The sequence below is a fragment of the Motacilla alba genome, chromosome 7, assembly GCF_015832195.1.
Source record: "Motacilla alba alba isolate MOTALB_02 chromosome 7, Motacilla_alba_V1.0_pri, whole genome shotgun sequence".
Taxonomy (NCBI): domain Eukaryota; kingdom Metazoa; phylum Chordata; class Aves; order Passeriformes; family Motacillidae; genus Motacilla; species Motacilla alba.
Genome location: NC_052022.1, coordinates 9,268,594 through 9,285,025, shown reverse-complemented (window position 1 = coordinate 9,285,025; position 16,432 = coordinate 9,268,594). Strand labels below are relative to the sequence as shown.

General features: G+C 40.4%; 1 protein-coding gene across 1 annotated transcript; it reads right to left on the bottom strand.

Annotated features, from left to right (window-relative positions):
- Positions 1 to 31: 31 nt before the first annotated feature.
- On the bottom strand, positions 32 to 15,624 carry LMLN (leishmanolysin like peptidase). Its single transcript, XM_038142932.1, has 17 exons — positions 15,431 to 15,624; positions 15,025 to 15,122; positions 14,895 to 14,925; positions 14,317 to 14,399; positions 13,751 to 13,868; positions 12,726 to 12,904; positions 12,011 to 12,116; positions 11,669 to 11,763; positions 10,832 to 10,949; positions 9,965 to 10,072; positions 9,203 to 9,279; positions 8,503 to 8,613; positions 7,654 to 7,786; positions 6,896 to 7,055; positions 5,984 to 6,114; positions 4,826 to 5,036; positions 32 to 4,238 (listed from the first exon to the last, which is right to left on the bottom strand). The coding sequence occupies exons 1-17, from the start codon at positions 15,584 to 15,586 to the stop codon at positions 4,144 to 4,146; spliced, it is 2,010 nt and encodes a 669-aa protein (XP_037998860.1). The 5' UTR covers positions 15,587 to 15,624; the 3' UTR covers positions 32 to 4,143.
- Positions 15,625 to 16,432: the final 808 nt, after the last annotated feature.

The following is a 16,432-nucleotide window of genomic DNA, read 5'->3' as shown; positions in this document are numbered from 1 at the left end:
AATCATTGTCAGCTCTCAAAGAAAAGGACAAGAAGAACTAATATTCTACAGATATTTTATTGAAGAACCGTTTTTTCTTCTGTTGCATGGCATACCTTTTTTAAACAGTAAAATACAGAAATTTTTACTCCATAAATAACACAAGTTAGCCCTTATATCTCAGTCCAGCCAAAATCTGTGTAAAATAGTTAGTTCTATATTTACATTCTGTACCAAAATAGGAAACACATGTTCAAGGTCAGCTAGTTCTCTCAAAACACTTGTTTTATCTCCAAGGTAAGCTTCACATTAAAAAGGCAACATTTGCACTTTGGAAGCCTGGTAATGTAAAGATCACATTATTCAGTGCACAAACAGCCCCAAATCCTGCAGAGCAGTACATACATGCAAGCAGGCACCCACACATCCAGACAAGCTAAAAACAGGGGTTCAGTCTTGCAGGGAAAACTCCTTGAGCTGCTCAGCTGGCTGAAAGTCACTCCTTGGAAATCTGGGGAAGGAAGGATGTGCACCTCCCTCTCTACTGAATATCACCAAGCAGAAAGATGTGCAGGTCAGGAAGATTTCAAAACAACTGGTCTCATAAGGGATTGTGGATATGTCTGCTCTCAGACATCAGTCTCCCCAGTTTATTAGAGCTCAGCAGAAAGAATGAGCTGCGTTGGACTGACAGCCAATTAATGGGGGATATAATTCTCTTTCAGTAATTAACCTACATAAGGGCCATGACTGTATCCCAAGACCTCAACTCATTTCAGGAGGAATGAACTGCTGCTTTTCCAAGTGATTTTACTTGCTGCATTCTCCAGCTAAAAGCTATCCTTCCTCCTTGTAATTGCAACACTAGAAAAAATGTGTTCCTAAAAGATGACTTGCTTCAATTTCTAATTGAAATTATTTGAACTACTGGGACCAAAAATGACTGCAAGACTAATTTACTTCCCTAAGCAAACATGGAATATTTTAAAAAAATTATAAAGTTAAAACTGTGGACACTATACACTGAAAATGTTTCTGTTACAGATGAGCAAACTCATGCATCTCAGCACAACTTCCAGGACTCCTGCTGCCCAGTCTTCTCTGGTGGAAACACAAAGGCTTAAATGGGCTGTATTTCCAAGTTTTCACACATTTAAGAGATGCAAGAGGGACTGGTCATGTGTGGTCAGGACACCTAATACAGCAAACTTTGCATTTACTTAAAAAAATTCTGAATTTTATGGCAGAAACTACAGTTAAGGCTACATAACTGATCTGCTTAAGCTACAATTTTAGTTGTGTTCTATACTCAAAAATGGCTTATGCTTCCTACTGTAGTAATTTTACTCTTAAAAACCTGAGACATGATTTTACTTAATCCATGTTAAGATGTGGAAGTTCACAGTAAGCTAAAAGCTGAACGCAAGGACAAACAGAACTGAGGTAGTCAGCTTTACTCAAATATTCTGTATGACAGCTACCAGTTCATTGCCACTTCAAGTTGACACATTCCCTGGCAGTTCCCACAAGGCTACAGCTGCTGGCAGCTGCTAAAGCGCTGGTGGGATAGATGATGTTGCATTTTTTCTGACTAAAGTACCTTCCACGCCCGAACCCCCCAAAATCACATCCAGTTCTGCAGTTCACAGGCAGCTGAAGGGCTGCACGACAAGGAAATTACAACTGAAAGCTCAGATTATTAAGGCAGTAGCAGTTTTACTTCACTGGATTCACTGATGCAGCTGCTTAGCAGGTACTGGTGAACCTGACCACAAGAGCTCCAACAGGCTGATAGATTTTTTCCCCCTCAATACAAAGCACTACATTCCCTTTCTTTAATTAATGCATACAATTCAGAAGTAGGTAAGCATCAACTTTCTAACCCATCTTTCAGTTAATTCTCAGGAAGAGAGATTAGAAGAAGAAAAGCCCTCAAGATAAACAACTGTGTAGAAGATAAAAAAATACAATTAAATATGACAAATCTACACTTAGACAGACAGGAGACCAGCATATCAAATACTGAGCGCAATAAATTAACACCAGTTAAAAAGTTTAACAGTTATAAAGTTAACCAGAAAGTTCAGACAGTGCAAACATTTCACAGTAAGAAAAAATAACCAGTAATTTCTTTTCAAGTATCAAAAGCATTGTTGTTGAGTGATACCATTTCAACTGTATTATTGCACAACAGACAAAAAATACAATATTAATCTCTGGGACTTAAGATGTATTCTCAAACCTTTATGTTCTCCAGGTATCAGTTTACATTGACTGTTTTGTGGATATATTAAAATAATTCATGTTCACTTATCAATCTGAGTGTTTAATAATTCAGTTTGTATAATTTTAAAGCCTTTGAGTCCTGACTTGTATTGCTTCTCTGAGACACTGATTTAAGGCTAGTCTAAGCCTTGTGTAATTCACAGCAAGCTTAACATGCAGTGAAGAAGGAGAACTAGCCCAGTGCAAGGTGCTCTCAACTGTGATGTCTTTAGACAGTTAAAGGTTGCACCTTACTTGCCTCAGCAGTGTCACAAGTTTCCTTAAATAAAAAAAATAATAATTTAAAAACCCAATAAAATCAAGTCCAGTAGGCACAAAGAATTTCTTACAATCATGATGGAAGTCCTATTATTACAGTATAATTGTACCTAAAGTTTTACTCCACCTCCCTACTTTCCATTTAGGAAAGGGATCCAGTCACTGACAATTGTAATGCCACAGAACATTTAAGAAACAGAGTAACATCATCTTCCTCCCTGTATCTGCACTTTTTAGTACAATGGGCATATCTGCTCCCTTAAATGTAACACTTTTCCAGGAGTGAAAACTGTCCTAAAAGGACAGACAGTGGACTGAACCACAAAGAGTTTCTTTACCTCTGAACAGGATTATTTGTAAACACATTACAGTCAGAAATAAATAGAAACAAGGGTCCTATAGAGCAGCTGTCCTTACCTTGACAGATTTTACTCATTTCCTTCCTCTTATATATGTTGTCATCAAGTGATTAATTTTGTAGCAAGGTGTGCCCTCACGTGGCTCAAACCATCTGATTCTCAGCTTACTACAAATACCCAAATAACCCACAGTATTTACATGTCCAAAAAGAGTAGAGGGAAGAAAAAAAGAAAATTAGGCTTTCCTTCCACATTCAATATAGTTTTTGGTCTAGAGACATCAGCATGATCCTGTAAGATTATAGCTGCCATTGCTACTGGTTTGCTCTTCAACAAGAAGTGAGAACATCTGCAGTAATGTTCATACTAGTTTTGAAACAATAATGCCATTATTTGAGAAACAAACCAACAAAATAAAAAATAATCATAAATCCTTTCCCAAATTTACAGTCTGAGTATCAGTACTGAAATGTATTTGCCTAGCAAGCTCTAGAGGATATACAAATGTGATGTATTAAATTTCACAGTAGAACTGGCACACCCTAAATGAAAATGGGATTTCTAGAGAGTTGCACTGGTTACCAGTCTGAAATTCCATTTTGTGCATGTAGGAGGATGTAATGAACCCCAAGAATTAGGTGCTTTACCTAGTATGAGTTCCGAGGGGGCTCAAGGCTGCAGAATAGTTGTGGAGGCATCTGCCAACCTCTGGTTTATCCAATTACATTCTTTCCTCCCCATAAATTATAAGAATTAACAAAACAAACAAACAAATTACCAGCCTCTTTAGGCCTTGGTTATCAGCAGTGATGACAACTGATTTTTACATGGCTTTTGACTAAACCACTGAGGTATATTTCCAGTTTGAGGATGCTTTGCTACCAATCACACAACAGACATAACAAAAAAACCAGCCCTCAGTTCTATTACAGAAGAGTTCTCATTTCAAATCTTGACTGAGCTGCCAGGTAGTTTAACACAGTTGGCAAAGTGGATCTTGTTACTGCGTCAAAAAAACCATAGGTTGCAATTCAGGAAAATACTGGCACTTATTGAGATGACAAGCTAAATTTTCCTCCTCTCAAAATTCTGCCTGCTTTTGTCAACACCTCCCTGACTACTGTGTGCAGCAATACTTGCCAGGGGAGATGAGGTTCAGCAGGAGAGAGCTGCCTGCTGAGACAGAACTCCCATGCTCCACAGCAAGGAGTGCAGCAGTATGGGTATTATCTCAGAACTTCTTCTTGCCCCAAGCTCAAGTCTATGCGCAGAGAAACAATCCTGTTAGCAGGGGAACTAAGTTGGCCACCAGCAGCCAAAGGGTTACAACCAGGCTGGATGAGCAGGAGCATAAGTCTAAAATAAAAAAATAAAATAATAAATTATAAATTTTACATTTAAAGACAAGATAAAATAAAAAAGAACACTAAAAACCACCAAAGAGTTAAAATAAACTTCTTGACAAAACATTACCTGGTATTTAATGAATTCAGCTTTTTACCTTCCTCAAAAAGAAAACTGACTCTGATCTTTCTGCATTACAACATGAACATTATCAATAGGAAGTTATACAAGTGAAAACTCACTTTCAACCGAGGTGATAATTTTTACAATTATAATAACAATATGACCTTCAAAACACAGGTCAGATTTCCTGATAAATTCCCAGGGCTAAAGCTAGATTTCTGGGATGATTAACAGAAGGAGACATGAAAAGAAGGTGTTGTGTTTCAGACACATTTCTCCTGTGTTAGTCACTGTTCTGCACGACTGCACAGCAAAACACAGGGCACCCTTGCTATTTTCCTTTACCTCCTACACCTGGGATCTTAAAATAGCCATAGCCTTCCTTTCCTCTTCCTGACAGTCAGAGCTGACACAAAGCTTTGACGTTTTCAGATATTTAATACTGAAGTTTCACTTCAGCAAAAAAGGCAACCTACCAATGGGTGCAGCTCTCGTTAAATTAGAAGCTGGAGGATCCCTCTCCGGGGGACAGGAGTCACAGAAGTCCGAACAGGCTGGGCAAATCAGATTGCCAACGTGTACCCAGCCATTCATCTGAATGCTCACAGTCAGCACCTGGCCTGAGCGGCTGCACAGGTATGCAGTGTCCTTGACCCACACATGCAGCCCTTGTGGAGAACAAGAAACCTTAAAATAAAAGGGTAAGAGTCAAGTCTGTATTATGATTTGTTGCAGTTGAGACGGCCACAATACACAGAGTATCACAACACAATTTCAGAAGGCTTCAACCCATACAGAGCAACACCAGACCACTCCAGAAGGCTACAAGCATCTGCCCTTCTTGTTCTTTGGCCCAACCTTTCATACCCCTCCTGTCCATGCACTGCACCTGTGTGCCCTCTGCTCCCTTTGGTGGTTGGTCAGTGCACCTGGGCTCTCCATGGCTCATTGCCTTCAGTGCTGCTCCCCTGCTTTTCACACCTGTACCCACTGGGGATGAGGTTCACCACAGCCCCACTCCCAATTACCACGAACTGTGCACCTACAATGATTTGTCAGAAGCACAGATTAACTGCAAGTATTTTAATGCAATCTGAGCAATTACCAGATTCGGGAATGCTTCAAAGCACTGACTATACTCTTTCTGTGCAATTATGCAGATCATCAGCGGAGAATGAGTAAAACTTGGCTTCTGCTAATGATCACTTTTGCAGAGTTGTGCAGTTACTGAACATGACACCCTTAGTGAGATAGTCCCAAAGACAATGAGAAGGAAGTGACACGTGCACAGTGCTTTCCATCTGAAAAATCAGAGTGACTAATTAATATTTAGCTTCAACAACAGAACATTTCATGGAAATATTCCTTCCTAGCTGAGGATAAAGTGCCATGGGGTAAGACAGATGATGTCCCTAGTGAGACTGGAAGCCATCCCAACAGTCACACATTTAACTATCTAAATGACAGGCTTATGGTTGGAAGATTGTTTTCAAAGTATGTTATAGCATCCATAGATTACAATGCAGCTGAAGAACTCTAACAGTCACAACCTACATTTGAAGCCTGACTTTTCCCTTTAGGGTTATTAAAAAAGAAAACCCACCAAAACCCCAACTTGATACTTAAATACTTACTTGATAACATCCACTACCCCAGTCAGGGTAACTGAGTTTCCTCCTGCACTGCTCCATAACAAAAGCAGATTTCTGAATAAGACATACAGAGTTTGGTCCATATTTCTCTGCACCATAGTTTTTGGTAGGATCTAAGGTAGAAGGAATATACTGGGTTACAAGTTAACCAGAGGAATAGAAAGCCCACATCAATTTAAAAGGCTATCTAATCAATGTCCTCACATGCAATTCAAGGTTTACTTTTGGAATATTTCAGACCCTGAATTATTATCAATTTGGGAATTATATCGTCTTGAAAATAACATGGGAAGAAACACAAGATTTAAGAAACAAACAAAATAATCAACCAACCACAAAAAAACCAAAATGAGCAAGAACTTTCCATCAGAAAGTGGTTATGTTTGCCCTCAGGGAATGCCAGCTGTGATTGCTGGTTTGAGGGCAGAGGGTGTTTGAGACAACTGCACAGACAGGTAATATCCTACAGCCTTCTGGAGCTCTGCAATACTGATCATCTATGCATTACACCAGGAGACAAGCCCATGTTCTGGTAACTCACAAAGACCCTGGCCTTGAACAAAATACCTACAAAGGTGAAAAGCGCAATCACATTTCAGAGCCTCAATAAACAACCCTCTCCCCCACCTTCATTCTTTGTCTTGTATTTGGATCATTTGGGGTAAGTATCTGCTCACTCCTTATGCAATTCCTGTATTAGATAGGTGAGTTTGCCTCAGGTGAACACAACAGTTGTGCTATGCTTCTTACCACAGCACAGTGTTCACACAGCCGGTGGTGTGAAACTTCACGAGTGAAAAAGTTCACACGCAATTAGTTTGAACATGCAGCAAGTCCATTCCAAGTCAACAAATGCAATCTCTGCAATACCACCCTGAAATCCTGAATACTGACCTGGCTGGTTTTCAATTATTCTACAGTCTGAACTGCGTTGAAATTCACCACTCAAATGCCAGCTGAATTCCTGACTAAAGGGACAATAGTCAGCAATTTCTACTGAACCACCATAGTAAGGCAATTCTTCTGCTGGTACTCCATTAAGATTGTCAAAGTACTGCAAAACAAAATACAGTAGTGAAGCAGTTTGTGCAAAGGCAAGAGTACAGCTGTTTTTTAAATAGACCAAATCACTACAGCTGCAAGAACATCAGCTGTTACTACTCAGGAATGCTATTAACAGCACCTTACAATACCCATCAACCAGATGAGCCAGAAGTATTCAAGAATACGTAAATAATGCAGACATTCATATCTGCTTGTATCACTCCCAGCTTCTGCCCTTGATTCACCTCTTTGTAATAATTACATTCTTTGGGATGTATACAGAACAGATTTCTTAGTGTGCAGTGACAAAGGGCAGAAGACTGGGGGAAGAAATTTCTCAAGATATTTTGGGGGGTTTCTGTTACGTGGCAACATTTCTATCTGGTGTTTGGCTAGATAGCCAAGCAATATGATTTTCTTCTATTAAGATCACAAGGGGTTTTTATCAGCATTCGGACTCCTTGTAATAAACTAGGTAGACATTTTTCACAGTATCTACTGTCATCTGATAGTTCAGAAGAAAAAAACTGGAAACAAATACAATCATCAGGCTGCAAAGCTCAACAATGAAAACACTTCAGTTATTTGTAAAGTAGGATCCATTATACCTGATATTCCTGAGGTAACTGCTTTGGAAACTTCTGCAAGTTGCACACTGCTACTGCTCTTTGGTCCTGTCTGCAGGTTAACTGCAAAGGATTACTCCTCAAAGTGTCGCAGTATGGACTGATTAATTGCTTCCTCAAAAACAAAAAGCAAGCAAACAAAACCAGAATAAAAATCACATCAGATCAATTAAACTGTGTTACATAAGCAGCCTGTCAAGACTGTTTGTTCCCATTCTCCCCTAGACTCAGCCAATCACACAAAGAAGCACTGACTTCTCTGGAGGCCAGTTTTTCTTATTTGTCTAGTTTTGACCTTTCTGATTTAAAGAATATCAAGCCAGCAAACGAAGTTACATAGCATTCAGCTATTTAGTTTTAATGCCACTGCTTTGTAAACTTTAAAGAACAAAAAATATAAGCAAAACAGGCCCACTATGCAGCTGTGTCCTAGAAATGTTTGAGGATTGTAAAGAACAAACAAGGTTGTAAGGAACAAACAAGGCAGGCTTTTTTGAAGATGGCTACCATCTCCTTCAGTTGCTTTAAGTACAGTCCAGCAAAATGACACAGGCAGCATTCCCAATTAAAAGGGACAAAATAAGAAGGCAAACACTTTTAGAATAAGTTCTACCTGTCCTCTCTAAAGCACAGCCTTCTCATAGTGTAAATGCATCCTACACCCTGCTTGCCTCTGTATTTATTGTAGTTGGGTGGGATGCAGGGCAGTATTCCTTTTTCATCTCTATCAACTTCTACCTCTTTTTACTGAGTTACATTTGAAGGACAAATGTAAACAAGCATCAGGATTTCCTCTTTACTATTAATTTTTTTTTAAGACTATATTCTTACTTTTGTCTCTTCTGGTCAATCCAGAATTTGCAGCTCTTCATTACAAAGTCACAGCCTTTATTGCGTCCCCAGTCTAATTTCTCTGCCATGCTGTAATTTGCTTTATACCATCTGTAAAGGTATTTTGAAATGAGAATATAGTTACTTCAAAAATTACTGCTCTGATTAATAAAACAGCAGTTCAACGAATTTTACATTATGCCTTAAGGTTTTCAAATTAAGAAAAAAGGAAACTGCATCCCCTTCTGCCTATAGGAAAATATATTATGGTTTCACTGTTTTTCAAGTCACAATGAACTAGAAGAAAATATTGTGATGTGCAAAGGAACAATGCATAGGGAAAGATGAAACCTTAGTCAATTTCTGCTTTCCACCTGCAAGAAGAGCTGAAAAAATAATCAATACGTATTGCATGCAATTGAAAGAAGACTTACATTAAGACAAAAAGTAAATGCTACAAACAGTACTTTGGATTGCAATGTCTGGCTTTTTAAGGCTAGATTAAAAATGGGTTTTCAAACACATGAAGATAAAGTAACATACAAGCTATGACTCCTCATCTAATGTAAAGCTAATTATACTGATAATCTACTCTGTTGTAGAGGGATAAGCACAAGTGCATCAATTTGAAATAAAATCAAGTACAATGCAAACCAAACATAAATGAATTAAAACCCACCCTCCCATTCTTAATTCTTACCCTGTGTCTTCCATTAATGCTAAGGTGATCCTGGAAAAGACTCGATTCTGAGTGTGGGATCCAGTCATTGCTTCATTCTGAAAGTTACCAGTTATGATTGGTAAGCCACTCAAAAAATCATTATTGTAAGAAAATGCTTCTTAGGAAAAAGCATCTTATTTCTGTTCTCTTTGTTCTCTTTTTACTACTGACAATCAATTCCCATATTCCTTCACAAAAAGACTGTCCTGAAGCATTTCCCTTCTTGTTTACCTCACTGCATAAAACAATGACTAGACAATGTAACTCTGCCAAAAACACCACACAGTGCTAAGTTACAAATAAAAATTGGCTTAAATATTAAGAGGGAAATAAGTGTTTCAGGCAAGGTTCTGGAGGAGCCAGGGCAAAAGCTAAAGCCAGAGCACGCGAAAAAAGATGAAGTATTTAAGAGGCAGAGGGCAACAAAACTCAATTGACTAAAAGGAATTACCCCTTTTGCCCTGAAACGGGAGTAAACCTTCTCCAAAGAGTAAATGGCAGACAGGAGTAAGAGACATTTAACTTTTCAGTAACACTTGATCTCATACTCTGAGACTTGGCAAGAAGGCTAAAAGACAGATGTATCTAGAAATTGGACCTCTAAATATATAAGTATCAAGTACAATTTGTGATGTATTTCAATGAGGTTTGATACTCCTGCATTTTCAAGGCTCCAGTAGGTAGCACAATAAACCTAAAAATCAAGGCACATTCCCTTCCATTCGTAGTATCAGCACAAACCTCCAGCAGCCTCTTCTCCCAGTGATTGAGCTCAGTGCCCATGCCACCTTGATTTTCAAGCTCCATTCCCTCTAGAATTGGACAATTAAAATGTTTTCGGGCTTCTTCCTAGAAAGAAAACATTTCAACACAACTCTCAAAATATTGAGATGGATACCCACATGCCGTCCCTAGTGCTCTAGAATTACCTATTAAAAGTATTTCAGCATTTCTTTTTCTACCATTTTGTTTTGTACTCAGAGGCTGACTAAGCAAGCACCTCAACAGCAAGGCTCTCATAGTATCTACTCATCTCCTTGAAATAAATGAGCAAAACTAGGGGCAATTAATCCATGTTTGCTCTATATACTGTCTTAGATTTAAAACAAAAAGATTATTTGTGGCCAAATGCGATTAACACTATGACTTATTCCCAAATCCAATTTGTTAACACTTGAGCATATGTTCTGCTGGGGGCACAAAGAGAGAGTCTGATACGTGGAAATCAAGAAAGATTTCCAAAAATCCTTGAGGAATTTCTTTTTAAACATGACAAAATATTAATATTAAAGGAGCAGGAGGTGTCTTAAGTCTGTAGGAAAACATCTAAAGAGCAGGATTAAGGAATTTCTTCAACATCAGTTTTGCTTAACCTTTCATAATTTACCTTCTAGTCATTTCATTTCCCTTCATTTCAATTTATTTTATTTCATACTGTCTGTCACCCATTTTCTACTTTACTTTAGCTATACCCTCTCAATTACACAATGTTAATGGCACGGGCTTTGGGCCATACTTTCAGGGAAGGGCATTCTTAAAGGATAAGAAATATTTATGACTCAAGAATGTCCTGGCAACCTTGGCATACAAAGCTTGAAAGGTACTTACGACTACCCGAGGTGTCACCAGAAGATGAACAGCATGGCGCAGCATTTTGCCACCACGTACGTCCCACAGCCTCACTGCTTTATGAACAACTTTATTGCTCCACTGATACAAACCTAGGCTGTAAGGAGAAAGTTTGGTTACAAATCCTTCCCACAAAGACACGTTACTGTGCAAAGATCTATCTCCATAACAAACAGAATCATGGATAATCTCTATACTCCCTCATGCTTTCTAAATTTAAAAATTTTATTACGCAGCATTTCTCCTTTTTAAGATGTGTTTATTATACACACCACTGATTTAAAAATGCAAAGTAAGATTAGTTATACACTCAAGGCACATTTTCTACAGTTACTAAAAATGTAAGAAATTAAATAAAACCCCTCAGTATTGCTATTGTAAAAAAAAGCTCTGTACCCTTCCATCTCCTAGAAAAATATCTACAATACCAACTAAAAAATGAATGCAAACTCCTCATTCTGTAACCAATCAGAAAATTCACACAGCAGATTACACACATCATCCGTTCTGCATAACCATAAATCTTAAAAATGAACTGCACTGACATTAGGCAGCATGGATAATTGTAAGGCTTAACTTCCAGCCTTCTGATAAATGAAACCTTGTCTTAGTTTACAGTATATGTGGATAATATAAGTGCTTAATGGCAATGTAAAGAAAGACTAGAGAGTCACCACACACCATTGTTTGAACATTATAAAGGAAAGTTGCTCTAATAATGGAATGAAGTTGGATTTTTAACAAGCAAGAATACATCTTAAAAATGCAACATAAAAACATCCTTCACTGGGAGTACCAAGAGGTCCAAAAAAATACCTTTCATTAAAAGGAGGAAGTCCATCTGCATATCTTGGTGTCAAAGGTTTTCCATCATCATCACGATAAAATGCAAACAGTCCAGCAGAGAAACCCTTCAAGTCAAAAAACAAGCCCATGGAAACCTTTGGTAAGACATTCATATACAAAGTCAAACACCATGAAAGAGTCCCCACACCCACCAGAGACACACTGGAAGTACAACACTCAAAGGCAATTAACACAAATCAAAGGAGGCAAAGCAAGAGCTTCCCTCCACCAAACATCCTTCTCTTGGCAACAAGCAGGAGGCATGTGAGCAAGCAGGCACCCATTTCAGGACTACATTTTATCAACCCTTACCAGTGCATGGATTATCTCGTGTTTCACTGTAGACAACATGCCAACAAATTCCTGAGCTTGTGTTGAAATCATGTTTGGACACAAGTTAGCATATCCTGCTATTGGCCTGGAAGAGAGTTTTAAAGTTAAATAGTTTTCGGTAAAATACTACAAAATTCAAGTAATTGTTCACTTGAAGCAACAGAAGATCTAAAGAAAATACAGACTAATGTAAAAATATGTCCTTCCCAATCATTTATAAATATCTGTTAACACAGTGACTAGTTTACTGTTGGGATGGGGATTGGTGGGATGGGGTCAATCAATTTCTATATTCAGTGTTCTGCAAGGCATCAGTGACAACAGTGCAAGGGACCTGAATTTTAGGGGAGGTACAAAGACTGTGACAGTGATGACAACTGAAATGGAAACAAAATATAAGTAGGAACTTGCATTCTTTAAGTTTGTGAAATCATGACATTCACCTTAAGAGAAACAGGATCTTGAGAAAAAGTTTAGGCATTAACAGTGGAGGATCAGCTTTGAGTCCTGTGCCTCAACTCTGCAAGCTAAGCACTTTTTGATAGGTTTGTGATTTTACACAAATGCAATGCTTGTCCATGATGGCACCTCCTTTGTTATACAACAAAAGCAAACAATCAAATCCCACATCTGAACAATCAAGAAACTTGAAAGTTTAATTAAAAGGAGAGCTTGCAGCAGAGGGAATACTTGCCTGTCCATTTCAGCTTCCAGTTGGCAGTAGGCTGCATATGCAATGATATTTTCATGGCCACACCTGTCAGTAGTGAGAGCACTAACGTAGAGCACAAAGTCAGCATCTCGAACCCCTTCCTGCTCGGGTGAGCCCGTGGGCCTGCGGTGCCAGTCACTGTCATTGTACACCCTGCATTGCTTCAATTGTTCAAAGGCAACAATTAAAATACTTCACTTATGACCAAAATTTTGCATGACACAATTCAATTAGCTTGAAGCCAAGAAGAAATCCTAATAGACAGCAGAAGATAAGAAAACACCCTGTGAAGAACAGCAAACAAAATCAGAGCCAAGGAATAACTTTCAAATTACTAGCTCGTATGATTTATTAGACACAAGGAAGGTGGCAGCTTTAAAAAAACAAACAAACAAACAACCCTGTCAAGCTTCTCAGGATTAGCACCCTATATTTCTTATAAATTAAAGAAAAATCTTGGCTCACAAAACTAGTATACATAAGCAGCAATAGCATTTCTCATGTAATCTATCTTTTTAATGATACAGTTGAAACTTCTAAGTTAAAGAAAACCAGAAATCTACTGATCACATACTGAAGTTGAATCAAGAAAACAAGGCTGAAGCATTTCTTGCACTATGCTTCTGAGTCAGTGGATAACTTCTTCAAACAAAGTCTTCAAAAATCAACTATTAACTGTGTGAAATTCTAACTCATTGACCAAGGTGAATAACAAAGTCACTAATGGCAATTTAGCAAGCTCCAAACCTCGTCCTCTCAGTACAGGCCATTAGAACACAGGCTCAAAAGATAGTAACCAGTTCCTGTTTTTTTTAATTTGAGTTTGGATTCAACAACATAAACTACAGAAACTCACACTAATTTAAATTTTTCTATTCTTTCATTCAGACTTAGTGATCTCCAGCAAACAAGTCACTTATGCACAATTACCAATATTCACTTTTTCATTAATTACCATAAACAGTAATATTTCAAAGATTAGGAAACACTTGGACAGCTAAGCTTACCTGGAGGTGTTTCTCAGGAACTATAACGGGCCCACACCTTGTATGGTCTGCACAGGCTTTTTGGCAATATCTGTGAGGGTCAGCTTTCCTCCTTAAATATTGGTTTGTCACACATTGCCTTCAATGAAACATGAGACAGTCAATGCTTTTATTATTAAAGGAGAACTATAGTATAGTCTTACAGCACTCTGTTGGTACTTGATATAACTTTCACAGTGAAAATTGTTAATTACCTTACTAGAGAAGACATAATGCTACCAGTTGAGCATCCACAGGCTCAAAGAGAGAAGAGAACCAGGTTCATAAATGGGGTACACATAAAAGAGAACTGGCAGCATGTACAGCTTTGAATATCTACAATTTCAATATTTCAATTGCTACAGCAAATGCAGGTGTTGCTCCTGGAAGACTGGCAGATTTGTAAAAGAGCCACTGCCACTGGATCAGATGGGTCCCTGATCTGATTCAGCAGAGCATTTCTTACACTCTAATCTTCTTTCAAAGGCTATGCAGCACAGCGTTAAATATCAAATATAGCAAGTGATTTTCATCAGACTTTCACACACCTGCTTAGCAATATAGCACCAGCAGATTTGCGCACTTGAAATGTCTTCTCCAAATAAGATATAGCTTGTGGGAAGAGCTTGTTCTGAAAAGAGCAAAAATCAGAGTCACCCAGTAGCAGCGCAGACACACCTCACCCCAAAGGCATTAACCACCAAGGTACATGAAACTTCCTAGATATTGTGGTATAGCACAACAGGGGAAAGCCTGACTCTCTGAGAAGTTCAATTATTATGAACATATTCAGGAAATACTTTGTTTCAGTATTCCTACACGTTGTTATTGGAATGAGAAAATGGGAAGGAAAACAGTATTAATTAGAATGTACAGCTTCAAAGAGGCTTTTAAAAACTATATACACATTTCTCACTGATACTTTTGCACCTTGGGATATAGCAAACATCATGCAGCAGAACTCTGGAATTACTTGTTATGGAGGTATAATCTATACACAAAGCTTTGGTTTCCTGGACTAAGGGAATACTAAATTGCTGGCATTCAAGGTTCTAGTTAAACTGGCCTTACACTTAATTTCATCTATATTACATACAAACAAAAAGGCGAAGCAAATATAACATACCTTTATAAGGTGTCTTTTCTCAGGCAGCAAACTATATTTAAAAAACAAAACAAACGAGCTTTAGTTCACAAGGGTTCCATTCTCAGCCATAAAAAAAAAAAAAAAAAATCTGCCACGCTGTTATACTCACTCCTCAACGCTTCTGTCATATACAATCTTAATTCTTAGCTGTTGATCCACGTTTCTCTTCGAGACGTGATTTTCCTTTAGAGGAACTTGATAGACGACCTGGCAGGGAGAGGCACGAGGCGGGATGACTCGCCCGGACTGACAGCGCTCCCCGCGGCCCGGGCCCTCGGCTGCTGCTCGCCCGGCAGCGCCGCTCCCTGCCAGCCCCTTCCAGTCCTTCCCTCGCCGCAATGGGATGCTCCGCGACCGCCCGCCGTCGTCAGCGCCCACGGCCGGGGCTGCGGGGCCAGACCCGGCACGGCCCGGCCCGGAAAAGCCGAGAAGGGATGGATCCAACAGCGGCAACGGCCAACAAGGGACCCGCCAATCACCCCCCAGGGCCGCCTGAACACCCCCGGCCACCCCACCTGGTCGCCGCTGGGTACGCGATGGTCACAGGAGGAGGAGGCGGAGGTGCAGGGGGGCAGCGGCAGGAGCAGCAGGAGCCCGGCGGTGAAGGCGGCGAGCGGCGGGCGGCAGCAGCGGGTGGACCGGGCGCGCCCGCCGCCCGCCTCAGCGGCCATCTTGGAGTGCCCGGCCGCCGCGTCGCCATGGAGGCAGCGCCGGGGGAGCGGCCTCCGCCAATGGGCGGGCAGAGTGGGCGGGTCTGGCGCTTCTGATTGGGCGCGACGCCGCGAGGGGCGGGGCCAGGAGCTGAGGGGGGCGGTGGGGGCGCGGGCCGTGCGAGCCGGAGTCACGGGAGCCCTGAGGCCCCGGGCTGCCAAGACCATGGCTCCCATCGCCCATCCACACGCTTTTGGACCGCTTCCACCGCCTCCCCGCGCAGCCCACTCCAACGCTCGACCACCCTTTCTGTGAAGGTATTTTTCCCTATGCTCTACTTAAAGCCTTGAGGCCATTTCTTACCCTGTCGATCGTAACTCGGGAGTTACGCCCCGCACCTGTCTACCCCTCCTGTCAGGGCGCTGTAGACGGCAACAAGATACGACCCGAGCTTCCTTTTTTCCAGGATGAGCCTCCCCAGCTCTGTTCCCTTCTCTGGACACGCTCCAGCACCTAAATGCCTTTATTGTCGTGACGGGCCCAAAAATAATCCCAGAGTTTGAGATGCTTCATCGGTATCCAGTCACTGCCTGGTCCCGTGGCCACACCATTGCTGCTGCAAGGCAGGATGGCACTGGCCTTCTTGGCCATCTGGGCATGGGCTGGCTCATAGCCAGCCATCTGTCAAACAGCACACCCAGTTCTTCTTGTGACTGGGATTTTATTAATCATACACAACACAGGCTTTTCCCAGCTTCTCAGTCCACAAACACTGCACAACAGAGTACCCCCCAGTTTCTAGTATGGAAATGACTGAAGAAACTTTTACCATCAGTGATGAAAGTTATCCGGGTTTTTGAGGGGCT

Excerpts from the sequence above, each read along its gene's own strand:
- LMLN (XM_038142932.1), bottom strand. The coding sequence starts at position 15,586 with ATGGCCGCTGAGGCGGGCGGCGGGCGCGCCCGGTCCACCCGCTGCTGC. Across the intron at positions 12,905-13,750 it reads TTCCTGAGAAACACCTCCAG|CAATGCAGGGTGTACAATGA; the intron begins GTAAGCTTAGCT and ends GAACAATTGAAG. Across the intron at positions 11,764-12,010 it reads ACGAGATAATCCATGCACTG|GGTTTCTCTGCTGGACTGTT; the intron begins GTAAGGGTTGAT and ends TTTGACTTGAAG.